Source organism: Echinops telfairi, unplaced genomic scaffold (assembly GCF_000313985.2).
Source record: "Echinops telfairi isolate 266 unplaced genomic scaffold, ASM31398v2 ScPeMD7_7457;HRSCAF=8495, whole genome shotgun sequence".
Taxonomy (NCBI): domain Eukaryota; kingdom Metazoa; phylum Chordata; class Mammalia; order Afrosoricida; family Tenrecidae; genus Echinops; species Echinops telfairi.
This window is the reverse complement of record NW_022111357.1, coordinates 3,125,832-3,139,861: the sequence shown is the minus strand read 5'-3', so window position 1 is coordinate 3,139,861 and position 14,030 is coordinate 3,125,832. Positions and strand designations below refer to the sequence as shown.

Sequence of the window (14,030 nt, the reverse complement as noted above, 5' to 3'; positions counted from 1 at the left end):
TACATTGCCCTTGATCAAGCCCTACCAGGCCTCCTACACCCTCCTCGCCATCGATTTTAGATCATTTGTTGATCCCTTGTCTCTGGGTTAACACCCATTTCCTACCCACCCCCACCCCCTCCTGGAACCGCTGGTCCTGTTGTTTTCTCCTCCAGATTGTTTATCCCGCCTATCTTCTCTAGAGAGACATACAGAGATAATATGCACAAAAACAAGACAGTAAAACAAAGCAACAAAGGAAAACAACAACAACAAAAACCCAAAAGAAAGCGTATAAATAGTTCGAGGTCTGTTTGTTGACCTTTAGGGGTGTTTTCCAGTTGAGCCTGATGGGGTGCCATGACCTGGCCCAAAAGTCTATTTTCGGTATTCCCTGGAGAATTCATTGCTCTGCCCCCCCTTACTGTTGTGTTGCACACCCTTAGTGTTTCACCTTGGTGTGGTGGGGTCAGATCAGGCACAGTTCCCGCACTGTGTCTCCAGTGTTGTCCGCTGTAGCACTATGGATCAGTGAGGGATGTTGTGTCTCTTAGTGGGAGCCAGCCCTATGGTCCTCTGTTCATTGGCTGCTCTGAGTAAATATCGTTCTCACAGCTTGGTGGGCCAGGATATACTCCACTCCCCCCCCCTTCATTTGCTCCTGTGTGCTCTGATCAGACATGTCCCTCTCCCTGAGCTGTAGCTTCAGTGCTGTCCTCTGAAGTCAATTCTTCTGGAGGGGAGAGGGGGGTCAGCTTCCATTCTTGTGAAGTGTTCAGCTACTTTTATTCACTGGTAATGAAATGACATAATCCCAACAGCATTTTCTTGCTCCTGTAGTTAGGTATTGAAGAACTTTTCCCTGATTCAGACGTTTTGTAACTTAGGGGTTATGGATTTCCCACCAAGAGTTTGAGCCCTTGGGTTTCTTGGGAAGTTATTATAAATGAAGAAATGGATCTCACCTTACCAATTCTACCAGCAGTCCCCTTGGAACATATGTGCCCCACAAAATTCTATCAATTTAAATCACCTCAAGAAAACTTTCCCTCGACTTCAGTATGCCCTCCCATCACTGAAGATACATGGCATCAACAAAAATTCACAGCAGAAAGTCATTTCACAATAGGAGGGTTAAATGTCTCCCTGTTTCTTCAACTCTTCGGAATTTAATTTTGCCACCTCCTTGCCTTAAAATCTAAAACATTCCACCATGCCCAAGCAGGGTACTAGTTCAGGTCAGAGCTTTGAACTGGTTCATTCTGGTTTGACTCCCTGCTTAGAATTTGCTTTTTTACCCTAGATTTACTTAGTCAGAATCCATATTTTAACAAAATACCTGGATTAGTTAATCTTGTTCAAATGTAGAATGTGTTCACTTCTGGGACTTGGGCACAAGTCTCAGTAGGGGTTGAACCAGAATGAACTGGTTGGAAACCCTGATTCAAATAACAGGATACTTGTAAGACAAGTGTTAGGAACGGCTCTAACCTTGGAAGCTAGGGCCACTGCTGATTCCTTGGGACTTTCAGCTAATTCCTCTTGAAGGTTTCAGTGTTCTCATTACTAGAGGGAGAAGGTATGCTTGAAAGCTTCCATTCTGTGCTCTGTGAATGGGAAACACCTGTTGGCCCAACTTTTTTAGCTCTTCACATGGGAGAGGAAGAGATTCAAATTTATCCCAGAACAAGAGAAAACTACTAAATTGCTTAGGGCTGACCTATATCCATTCATATCGCTTATTTCCTACCCTCTGGAAGAACCAAGCGAATCCAAGGTGGAGCCTAGCTCTCATTTCCAGAACCCAGCTGGCAGTTTATTTTAAATACAAGCCTTTTCTATTTCAGTAAGAGCAGCTAACTTCATCTTTATTGAAGATGATATTTCATGTTAAAAACAGCAGGTTGCTATTTTTGTAGCTCTCAGTAATCACTTTTAATAGATGATTGTTTGGGGTTTGCTTCAACCCTGGCACAGAACTGAAAGGCTTTGTTTTCAAAGCCCTTCTCATTTAAAAACAAACCCCTATAATGGTGGGCAGAATTGAGGTTCTCCCGGTCTATCTTGCCTTTTCCCAGAATTCCATTGCTTTGGTGTCCTATGTTCATGAGAACTTGTGAAGGAACTTGCTCCCCATCCCATCCCCTTCAGTCTGAGTTGCCTAACTTCTGACCTGCCATGGCCATATGCTGTTCTAGCCTTCATAGTGGAGGTGTAGTCATTCACCAAATGTTTAAATCCATTTTTGAAGAGCTGGATATTTCTGGAGATTGCAGTATCTAAGTTATATTTGTCAAAGTAAGTACAGAAAGCACAACTGCCCCCACAGGGTTCCCAAGACGTAAATCTTCACAGAAGCAGACTACATCTCTCCCCTATGGTTAACAGCCAAGGTCTTTAACAACTGCACCACCAGAACTCTGTCCACGAATGTAGGTGGGCACTTTGTCCTATGGGTCACAAAGGATAAAGATGAAAGGAGGACCAGAGTATCTTAGAACATATTCAAAGTACGGCAGAGAACCAGCAGAATGGACATCTCTTGTAGCTGGGTAGAAATACAGAATTTCAGACCTCACCCCAGGGCTACTGGTTGGAAAATGTGCATTCAGAAGATTCTTGGGCACAGAAGTTCTAGAAGCACTAGCCTCAAATACATGTAGGAAGTGCTGTGAGAATTCAGGGTAATTGCTAACAGTTTTTAACTTTTTCATAAAATTAACTCACTGAATTTTCATAACCCTACGAAGTAGGTACTATTATTATCCTTACTTGACAGTTGAGAAACTTGAGATAAAATGTCTTGCCAAGCTAGCAAGCTAGGAAGAGATTGCTCCTAGTTTTCAATCTCTTATGACTGAAGGTATCAGAGGAGCAGCCTGGAAGAGTAACCCTTGGAAAGGTTGCAGGTGTACTTGGAGGGCCCCAAACAACATGGTTCTGTAGTTAAAACAGTACATTTTCTGTGGACAGTGAGAGCATTGGAAGTTCTCAGACAGGTAGGACCCAGGTCTTTTAGGCCCAAGTTCACAGCCCTATATCCAGTGTTGATATTGCCCCTGTGGAGCAAAGAGACGGAGACCTGGCGCATGTTTTCTGTGAATGACGTGTAACCTGTGAAGTAGGTTTGCCTTTAGAAATGTTCAGTTTCCTCTCCTCCCCCTTTCTCTGTCTCCCAGAAGTAGACATATGAATCACAGCTCTTAACTTTCACTGATTCAGGGGCCAGAGTTCACTACTGTGTACAGCTGGATCTAGAAACTGGCTTCCTTGTCTCTGGCCTGCTGGGTACTCGTTTGGAGGAGTGGATTCTGTGACAAGACTGCACCTTGAGATCTGAACCACTTTAAAGAAGGTAACCAGGATAGGCAGCTGTAAAAACTGGCCAAAATGTGTTTGCTAGTTTTAACCTGGAAAAGAAGACAAGAGTAAGAAAGCCATCTGAAGAATAAGGAGCCAGATATTTGCTAAGCATGTTGTGTTGGCTCACCCCTGCGGATAGGTGTTGAACAAGACACACTAAGGCATGTTCCTGTATTATGGACCTCACAGTCATAGGGAAAATAGGCATTAAACAAGTCACTACAAATAATTAGTGAAAAGAGATGTAAAGGGGAAAAAAATAATTTTTTTAAGTGTAAAGGAGGTTCCATGTGATTGGGATCAATAAAATAACGTTTTCCTGAGGAGGAGCCCTGGTGGCACTGTGGGATAAGCATTGGATGCTAACAGCAGAGTTGGCAGTTCGAACCCACCAGCCGCAGAGGGAGAAAGCTTAAGATTCCGTTCCTGTAGAGATTTTTACACCCTTGGTAGCACCGTTTGCTAAGCACTGGACTGCCAATTGTAATATATGCTGTTTAAACCTAACTGCTGCTCTGCTCAGATGAGGTTATCTATTCCAGTAAAGGCTTACAGCCTTGGAAAACCTTCTTAGGCTAGCGATGAGTAGTTGTGACGGACTCTGGCAGTGGGGTTGGTTGGGCGTTGCTGTTTTTTGTTTTTATTTTATTTATTTATTTTTTTTGCGTTGCTGTTTTTTAATAGGGTCGCTGTGAGTCAGAATAGTTTGATTCCTTGATTTCATTCCTTGAGGATATTTCAACTCAGGTGCGAAGAATCAATATGAGTGAGCCAGGCAAAGAAAGACGATAACCAGTTATTTGCAAAGGCTTGGCGTTGCAACAGCTCGGTATAGTAGAGGAATTTACAAATCCAGTGTAGCTGGAGTTGAGAGAATAAAATGGGAAAAGGCACGGAGAACAGATTAGGTAAGTGAGCACAATTTTTTTCTTTTCTTTTTTTTCCCTGGGAATCAAACAAGAACAGGGTTTGGTTTTGTTTTTAATGTTTATAATAAACTACGGAAAATATGGTTTTCTTTTTTTTTTTTTAATCTAGATGGATATTTTATTTATTTTTTTAGCATGTTATTTATTTATTTATTTTTAAATAATCATTTTATTAGGGGCTTATACAACTCATCACAATCTGTACATACGTCATCTGTGTCCAGCACTTTAGTACATATGTTGACTTCATCATTCTTATGACACCCACTTTCCACTTGAGCCCCTGGTGTCAGCTCATTTTTCCCCCTCCCTCCCTGCTCCCCCCTCCTCCCGAACCCCTGATAATTTATAATTTATTATTATTTTATCATATCAATTTTTGCCTTTTAACACACCTCCGAGCCATAATCTAGATTTTGGATTTATTTTGAAAGGCATTTTGAGCCTACTGAAGGCTTCAAAGTAGGTGTTTCTTAAGTTGATCCACCTCAACAGTATGACATGGAAGATGAGTGAATCACTACCGAAGGGGGGAGGGGTTGGGGAGGGCTCTGTCTGAAGGGAGATAGCACTTCCTGTCTTAGTTAATAAGTTTATCATTGGAGGTGTTACAGTGTCCACGAGGGAGGAATCAAACATGAGATGCATGTTTTAACTAGATTCTCTTTTTTAAATTTTAACTGATCATTTTATTGAAGGCTCTTACAGATACAATAACAATCCATAAATCAATTGTTATCAAGCACACTTGTACATATGTTGCCACCATCATTTTCAAAACATTTTCTACTTGAGCCCTTGGTATCAGCTCCTGTTTTCCCTTCCCTCCCCCATAGATTTCTCCTTAACATAAGTACAGTCAGTCCAACACCATGTAGCCTCACTCTCTGGGTGTAGCCTTCATTCCTCCCCTGCCTGCAAGAACAAAACCGTATTCCTGCTGATTTCTCCAAGTTGATCATCTTCTATAGTCTCAGGCCTTTTAAAAAAAATAGTATTTTAGTGTGTTTTCGGTGAAAGTTGACACAACTAAGATTCCCATTTGGCAATTTGTACAAAGAACTTTCAGTCCCCTTAGTAACGTTTTCCACAATGTATCAACATTTTTTTTAATGCATTCCATTTGCCTCCATTTGTCTTATCTTACCGTGAGAGTATGTGTTGACCTGGTCTAGAGGGGGTTTTCAATTGAGCACCGTAATCATATCTCATCTTGATGCTGCATGCAAATTGTTATTTCACTAAAAGGACATCAAATCATTTTTTAAAAGTATCTTTATGTTAATACCTATGCTGTGAAGTACCATTCTTGTTGACTATATATTAAAATGATCATTAAATATTAACAAAGGCAAAAAAAAAGTTTTGTTATAGCTAACCCTTTCTCTCCTTTCTTTTCCCCCTGTTCTTCCCCTTGATGCAAACTCGCCTTTAGATTCTTGCAGCATTTATAATCTGACCTCACAAGTTAGATTGTACAATTGGTATGTGAACTCTTTGAGGGGGGGGTGTCTTAAATCCTCATGATAGGTACCACAGTACAGGACTGATTGCTACTAGTAATTACCAATAATAGACACTAATAAACAAAAATGGGTACTAGTAAATGGTAAGTACTAGTTTGGAAATAATTGATTTGATACTTTGTCATATGGGTTACAATATTGCATGCTACCATTTATAAAGTGCTTAGAAAATGAATAAAAACCAAACCCACGGCCATTAAGTCAATTCTGACTCATACCAACCCTATCTGTGTAGCATTTCCAAAGCTGTAAATCTTTATTGGAGCAGATAGTTTCCGCTCTCTCCCAAGAAGTAGCCCCTGAGTTCGAACCACTAACCTTGTGGCTAACAGTCAAACCTGATAGCGTCACCAAGAGTCCTTGAAGAGTCCTTGAAAGTTATCATTAGATTTTACCTTTTCAAATTTCCACTAAACCTCAATGTGAGGACATGAAATTAACCTTTATCCATTTCATCAATTGGTGGAAATGTTCTATACACTGTCCACTATGATAGCCACTAGCCACATGTGAGCGTTTACATTTAATTTGAACTAAAATGTCAAATACAGCTTCTCAATAGCACGATCCACATTTTAAGTGGCGAGTGGCAACCATGTTTGACAGGCAACATGGAGTATTTCCATCTCTGCAGAAAGCAACAGGACTGAACAGAAAACCCAGGACAGAGCTTAGTGGTTTTGGGAGCGTTTACTGGATGAGTGGAGAGCAAGCTGACCTTCAGAAGAGTGACATCACAAAGCAATGGCTCACAATGGCTGCAGAACACCTGGAATTCCGGACTGCTCTCCCTAACTCATTTCCAGGTTCCTGAAGCCTCTGCACATGTAGTTCCTGGAGCTGCAGTTATCTTAAAATGTCAACATTGCTGTCTTCATCCTGGGAAGACATTATAGATACTCTCTCTCTCAGCACAGTATGGAATTGGCTACAAGCAACTCTTCTGGGAGAAACTAGTGAGCCCCAGCAAACACATTTGGGGATACTACATAGTATTGCTCCGGCTGTGCAAGTTTTCCTGAGGATTTGCTTTTTTATCTTGTTGACAATAGGATTATATGCCTTATCGAAAAGAAGTATTCGGTCAATTCAGGTTATACTCTTTTGTTACAAAGAAATTTAAATAGTTATACATTGAAATGTTATTTCAATTGTTCTCTCCCATATACCTGCCACCTAGTTTCGAGGTCATGCAGGTGAGCAAGGGTGAGCCCTTGTCTCTGAAGATGGTTGAAATGGGGTTACCTTGAAAGGGTCTGCTGATTTGGTTTTGAGCATAAAAATGCTTTTTCTAACAATGGTCTTTGGCTTGTTTGCTGTCGTTTTTAAAGATCAAGTGTATACGCTGAGAAGGCAGCCTTAGCTCAAAATTTATTTGATCGCATTTGAATGCCTACCATGTGTCGGACCCTATGTAAAACTCTCACTGTCCTGACTCCTGGTAACCTTTTAAGACGGGAGAACTGCCCCTCTGGGTTTCTTACAGCTCAAAGATGTAGAAAGCCTCATCGTTCCCCCTTTGAGCTATTGGTGGTTTCGAACTGCTAACGATGTGTGGTTAGCAGCCCAACAAGTAACCATTTCAGCACCAGACCTGCTGTAGAGAACCTTTTATAGGACAGACATTGCAAGAAGGAGATCTGCCCTTCCTGAGACCTGTAGCTACTGTGGAGGCCTGTGCAATCACAAAAGTCATTGCAGTGACCGCATTATTTCCTTGTGTTACAGACCAAAGACAAGGGTCCCTAAACAGACGGGCTCTGCTGGGGAAAGGGTGGTAATTGGCGGACTGAGCACCAGTTAGGATTGCACATATTTCGGTTTAATCATGAGGAATGATAGTGGGAGATCAAAGTGCTTTGAGAATCCCAATAAGCCCATGAAATAGAGGTGATTATCACCAGACAAAAAGGAAACTAGTTCACTGAGGTTCAGTGGAAACTTGAGGAGGAGGTAGGGGTTAATGAGGGCTTGGTAAATGAAGAGAGAAGTTGTTATTGTCAGGTGAGGAAACTCTGTTATTACCTGCCCAGGTTCCAGTAGTTTGTAAGAGCTAGCAAAGCTAGGATTCAAACTCAATGTTTAGGATTCCAAATCCAGTGCTTCTCCAAAATCTTATTTACTGGAATCTAGCCATCCTTAAGTCTCAGTGAGAGAGAGAGAGTGTGTGTGTGTGTGTGTGGCACAAAACATACTCTGTCTGATTGTGTGGTATGCTCTAGTTTGTAAATATTTAGTTCAATCAGAAAGAGGAACTTGCAACCCTCCAGAGACCCCAGCGAGGAAAAGAGGCACTACAAAGGAGGGGCTGATTGCATGGGTTCTGAGTCTGACGACTTGGGTTTAAACCCCAGATCCACTTCTTGCTCACTGGAATCACTTCATCTGTAGAATGGGCTTGCTAACTGTGGCTGCTTCCTGGGGTGGTTCTGAGACAATGGAGATAATGTGTGCATGGTGCTTAGGTCCAAATAAGCACTGTCTAATGGTACTAGAAACTATCATGATAAGGAAAAGGGCATTGGTTTAATCCTCAACCTGGCTAGGTCTCTGTCCTAATTTACTGAATCTTTTTTGTTTTTTTTGTTTTTTTACCATGACCAGGAAATTCAGTTTCTTAAACCACTGGTTCCTGCGAGCACACTTAGAAGTCCAAATTTCTGGATTTCAATTCTGGCTCCACCCCTACCCAGTCTATGACAACGTGTGTAGTGTAAGGTGTCTAAATGGTCGTGCAGTTCTGTTTCCTATATAAACGGGTTTTATATAGGCAAGGGAACTCCTAGCAAGGAGCCCAGAGCATGACAAACTTTGCAATGGTATCTCGTATTACAATCTTTACTAGTTTAATTAAATGCAAATAGCAGTCCCTGTCCTGCCTACTGGCCTAGTATGTGGTGCAGATAAAAGGAAGAACATGGTATGCTGCAGGAGAAAGAGGCTTTCTACTCCTGTAAAGTTTGTTTCCGAAGCCCGCAGGGCGGTTCCCCCCTGCCCTGTAGGTGTGCCATGAGTTAGAATAGACTGAATGGCTGTGAGCTTGGATTTTTTCCAGGTGTGCAGGCATTGGAGTGTTTTGAGGAGCTCTTATGCATTGTTTTATTTTGCATGTCTGGTAAAATGTTGCATTTCACGTGCACAGGTAAATAACACTTGCCTTTTTTCCCCCCTTCCTTCTAGAGAATATTATTGTTTATAACCACACTCTACAAACTTTACAAGAAGGGCTCAGATTTTTTTCAGGCTTTAGTGTCCAACTCGGAAGCAAACATTTTCTCAACTCACGAAAATAAAAATCTGTTCCTGTCCTTGGGTCTACAAGAGAAAATCTTGAAAAAACTCCAGATGGTGGAAAGCAAAGTCAGAGACCTGGAGGGGATGATCATTTCTCAAAAGCCTGCTTCTAAGAAAGAGTGCTCCTCTGAGCCCTACTGCAGCTGCTCTGACTGCCAGAGCCCCCTGGCCACATCAGGGTTCACCTCCACGTCTGAAATGTGATGGATTCCACTCTTCCAGGAAAGCACTACTTCCCTCGTGTACGCGTCACTGTATCAATAAAGATAGAGAACTATATTGAAATTACCCTGCAAAGACTGGCTTTCTCTTCAGTGGGGCCCAGCTTCCACTTGTGTGGTGGGGTGGGGGATATGCCCTTTCTCTCTAGTCTCAATAATAATAACACTGCCATCGAGTCAACTCTGACTCTCGTAGTTCTCCGATCGAACAGGGTGTTGCTGTTGTTAGGTGCCATTCTTTCCGACCCACAGCAACCCTGTGCACAACAGAACAAAACACTGCCCAGTCCTGTGCCTTCCTCACAGTTGTTCCTGTACTTGAGCCCACTGCTGCAGCCACTCTGTCCATCCATGGACTGATGGAGGCGAGGAGGGAGGCACATACTAGCCTTTCCGCTCAGTGATTGTGTACCCTGATGAGAGAGATGAACTAATGTAGATGGCAGCAAAGAGACTAGTATGAGCAAGCCGTACTTCCCCTGCGCCTCCCAAAAAGTATGCTTATAATAATTGAAACTTATTCATTATCCATCCAGCATCTAAATGACATCTTTTTCATTTGGTGTACAAATAGCAATATGCTGACGAGATGATACACCAGTCCCCACTGGTGTCTTGGGGCTTTCCAACGGTGATTGTTGTCTTGGCCCACTGCGCTAGGAGCCCTAGTGGTGTAGTGGCTATCTGTTGGGCTGCGACGAATGGTCAGCATTTGAAACCACCAGCAGCAGCTCAGGAGAAACACTGGGTTTCTATTCCCATAAACAGAGTCTTGTAAACTCATAGGAGGTTGCTATGAGTCAGCATTGATTCAATGGAAGTGAGTTTGCTTTTTCTTTTTTTTTTTTTGGGTTGGCCTGCTGCACTAATGTCAAAGTGTTATGTAGATGAGACGTTGTACAATATACTGTGCGCAAAAGCAGGGGTGGGACTGGCAAATTCAGGGCCCTATCAGGAAAGACTTTGCAGAGACAGTGACACAAAGTTGGCCTAGAAAATATTATAAACAGATAATGAAAGGCATTTGCACCGGTGCAAACATCCACCAAAAAACTCATTGCCTTGGACTCATTCCAATTCATAGTGACCTGAGTTTTCCAAGGATATAAATCTTTATGGGAGCAGTCAGTCTCACCTTTCTCAAGGAGCTAGTAAGTTTGAACTGACGACCTTGAGGTTAGCTATTGAATACTTGGCGAAAGGTGCCACTAGGGCTTCTTAGTGGTAGCATGAAGGTGTGTGTGTGTGTGTATATATATATATATATTTATTTATTTATTTAAATCACTATAATCTGGAGAACAGAAAATTTCAGGATGGCTGAAAAACCAAACTGCATTGAGTCAAGTCCAACTCATATTAACCCTCTAGGACGGGTAGAATTTGCCCTGTGGGTTTCCAAGACTAAATCGTATGGGAATAGAAAGCCTCTTCTATGGAGTGGCGTACCATGTAACCCACTACGTCACCAGGACTCCTGGAATGGTTTTAGCATCAGGTATATTCTAAAGTATAAAGAACTAATTGGGCTTGAGGCAAGATCCACTAGCCTCATTCTCAAGTCAGACGGGAATCATTAGCAATGTGCTGGATCTGAGAGTTGAGGTGAGAAGTCTTTACTGCACTGCTGAAGGGATGCTTTGCAATATTTGAAATCAATGTCAGGGTTTTTTTGTGCCACACGGTTGAATGGCAGAGGCTTCTGTGAGGCTTTGGATGAAATGGAGCAGATTGAGTAGGCCCTGAAAAGTGAAGAAAACAAAAGTGAGCCATAGCTTCGTGGCTGAAAGAAATGAGAATATTGAATGATGTATTCTTTTATTTCATATTAGCGTCCCAGGATTTACTATTTACCAGAGTGTACATCCTTTGCAACAATTTAAATTTATGATTAAATCCCTCTAGGTAGTTCATCATAAATTCAAATAGTTCTGGTAAATTGTAGATAGACCCTGCGTTTTTAAAAAATCATTTTATTGGGGGCTCATGCAACTCATTGCAATCCATACATCCATCTATTGTGTCAAGCACATTAGTACATTTGTTGCCATCATCATTTTCAAAACATTTTCTTTCTACTTGAGCCCTTGGTATCAGCTTCTCGTTTCCCCGCTCCCACCCTGCTCCCTCCTCCCTCACAAACCCTTGATAATTTATAAATTATTTCTTCGTGTCTTACACTGACCGGTTTCCCTTCACCCATTTTTCTGTTGTCTGTCCCCCTGGGAGGGGGTTATATGTAGATCATGGTGATTGGTTCCCCCCTTTCCTCCCCCACTTCCCCTTCCTCTCTTGGTATCAATACTCATTATTTATCTGTCCTGGATTCCTGTGTTTCCAGCTCTTATCTGTACCCGTATACATGCTCTGGTCTAGCCAGATCTGTAAGGTAGAACTGGGGTCATGATAGGGGTGGGGGGGGAGGAAGCATTTAAGAAGCGGAAAGTTGTGTATTTCGTTGGTGCTATACAGCCTCTTGACTGACTTGTCTCCCCATAACCCTTCTGTAAGACCCTTCGATTTTAAAACAAGTCTCGAAATCACTTTTTACAATGCAGCCAACAAAAGCAACATGTCATAGCAAGTGAATCACCACCACCATCCATTTAAATAACACATGAAAGAAAAATTGGAACACAACCATTCTTGAGAGAAAACAGTATAGTAGCTCCTCAAAAATTAATGACAGAATGTATACTATGTTCATTGCAACACTATTCACAATAACAAAAAGATGAAAACTACGAACGTGACTATCAGTGGATGCATGGAAAGGGAATGCTACTTGGCCAAAAAGAATGAGGAGTCCTCAAAATATTTTATAATGTAAATTAATCTGAAGGACTTTATGCTGTTGAAATAAGTCGATAACCCACGGCCATGGAGTCCATTCTGATTCATAGTGCCTCCTGACACGGTTTCCAAGGCTATAAATGTTTACAGAAGCAAGCAGCTGCTTTCTCCTGAGGAGTGGCTGGTGGGTTTGAACCACTGACCTTCCAGTTAGCAATATAATCCATATTTGACAAGTCAATCTCATAAAGGGCAAATAGGGTATAATCTCACTTATAAAATTACAAGAATAGGTTTAAAAGTTCTTGTAAAATGGAATTAAAAGGAAATAGAAAAATGTCAAGGACTTTTGGAGCCTCTTCAAATATATAGGTGTATAAGTGTATGCATGCATGCATGCATCGTCATATAATGGCAGTTATGAATATGCCTTAGATTAACCAAACATCTCGTATGATTGGTTTGCAAGCGGTGAAAGCTGCAAACTACAGTCTTTTAGGACAACTCAGTCAATTGGCATAATGGAGTCCATAAAGTTTATATTCTGTATCTTTGTTTAGTGAGTAGCATTCTGGGGTATTTAAAGCTAGGCTTGGCCCTCTAAGATACAAACTATTGGAGTAAAGGAGAAAGAAAGAAACCAAATACTTGGAAACGAAATTAGTCAACAAGAATGGTCTACGTTAACCAGTCTCATTTACCATGAGAACAGAAGAACTAGATGGTATGCACTACCAGCTGTTCTGGTCAGGGCCACAATAGATGAATCCTGACAGAATGGGAGAAAAATGTGGGGCAGAACCTCACATTCTTGAAAAAACGTCTGTGTGTTGAACTGGATGAAACTGGAAGACTCCTTGGAACTGCTGCTGTGGATGATCCTCTAAGCCTTGAACCGAGACAATCAAGAGTAACATTTCAGCTAAATAACAGATCGGCTCCCAGAAGGAAGCATACCCCCATAAATCCATGAGCACTGTGCTGCTTTAACAAGCAAACAAACTGTATAAACTGTCAACAATTACTTTAAAAACAAAGATGAGAAAGTGGGTTACTGGAAATGGAACAGCTAGAACAGGAATAATGAGAGTGTCCACATCACGTGAGGAAAGTAACCAATGTCACTGAGTAATGTTAGTAGAAACTTCAATGTGAATATAATCAGCTGTGTCGTTTATTGAAAACACAAATACTATTTAAAAAATTTTTTTTAAATACCTGTCATATGACCCAGTAGTTCCATACCTAGGTGTGTACCCTGTGAACAGACACATGTACACCAATGTCCAATGCAGTACGATTCACAAGAGCCAAACGGCAGAAATAGCCAAAATGTCCATCAACTATGAATGGATAAGCAAGACGTGGTACATACATAAGATGGATCGCTACTCAGGCATAGAGAGAAATGAAGTTCTGATACATGCTACAACATCCAGGGAATTTGAAGACATGATGCTGAATGAAATAGATCAATCACAAAAGTATAAGTATATGAACTCATTTATATAAAATGACAAGCCTATACATTTGCCATCATATAGATCTAAACTATAGTTACATAAATGAATATATTACATGTATAAACTATATATTGTTTATCATACATACTATGGTGGCTTGTGTGTTGCTGTGATGATAAAAGCTATGTCACCAATATTTTAAATATCAACACAGTCACCCATGTTGAATAGGTTTCAGCAGCTTCCAGACAGAACAGATGAGGAAGGAAGAGATGGTCTATCAATTAACCACTGATAAATCTTTAAAAATTTTTGTTTGTTTGTAAATAATTTTTATTGGGGGCTCTTACAGCTCTTATACATGGATATACATCAATTGTATCAAGCACATTTGTACATATGTTGCCATCATCATTTTCAAAACATTTTCTTTCTACTTGAGCCCTTGGTATCAGCTCCTCT

The 14,030-nt window shown here is 41.2% G+C and overlaps 1 protein-coding gene across 1 annotated transcript; it reads left to right on the top strand.

Moving 5' to 3' along the window:
* Window positions 1–5,065: 5,065 nt before the first annotated feature.
* Window positions 5,066–9,336, top strand: TMCO2 (transmembrane and coiled-coil domains 2). The gene is made up of 2 exons (XM_004704936.2): window positions 5,066–6,890; window positions 8,978–9,336. The coding sequence occupies exons 1-2, from the start codon at window positions 6,654–6,656 to the stop codon at window positions 9,293–9,295; spliced, it is 555 nt and encodes a 184-aa protein (XP_004704993.1). The 5' UTR covers window positions 5,066–6,653; the 3' UTR covers window positions 9,296–9,336.
* The last annotated feature ends 4,694 nt before the right edge of the window (window positions 9,337–14,030 follow it).

What these genes read in the sequence shown, in the direction of transcription:
- TMCO2 (XM_004704936.2), top strand. Translation starts at nt 6,654, where the DNA reads ATGTCAACATTGCTGTCTTCATCCTGGGAAGACATTATAGATACTCTC. An exon ending in GAAGTATTCGGTCAATTCAG is followed by an intron (nt 6,891 to 8,977) that starts GTTATACTCTTT and finishes CCTTCCTTCTAG; the next exon opens with AGAATATTATTGTTTATAAC.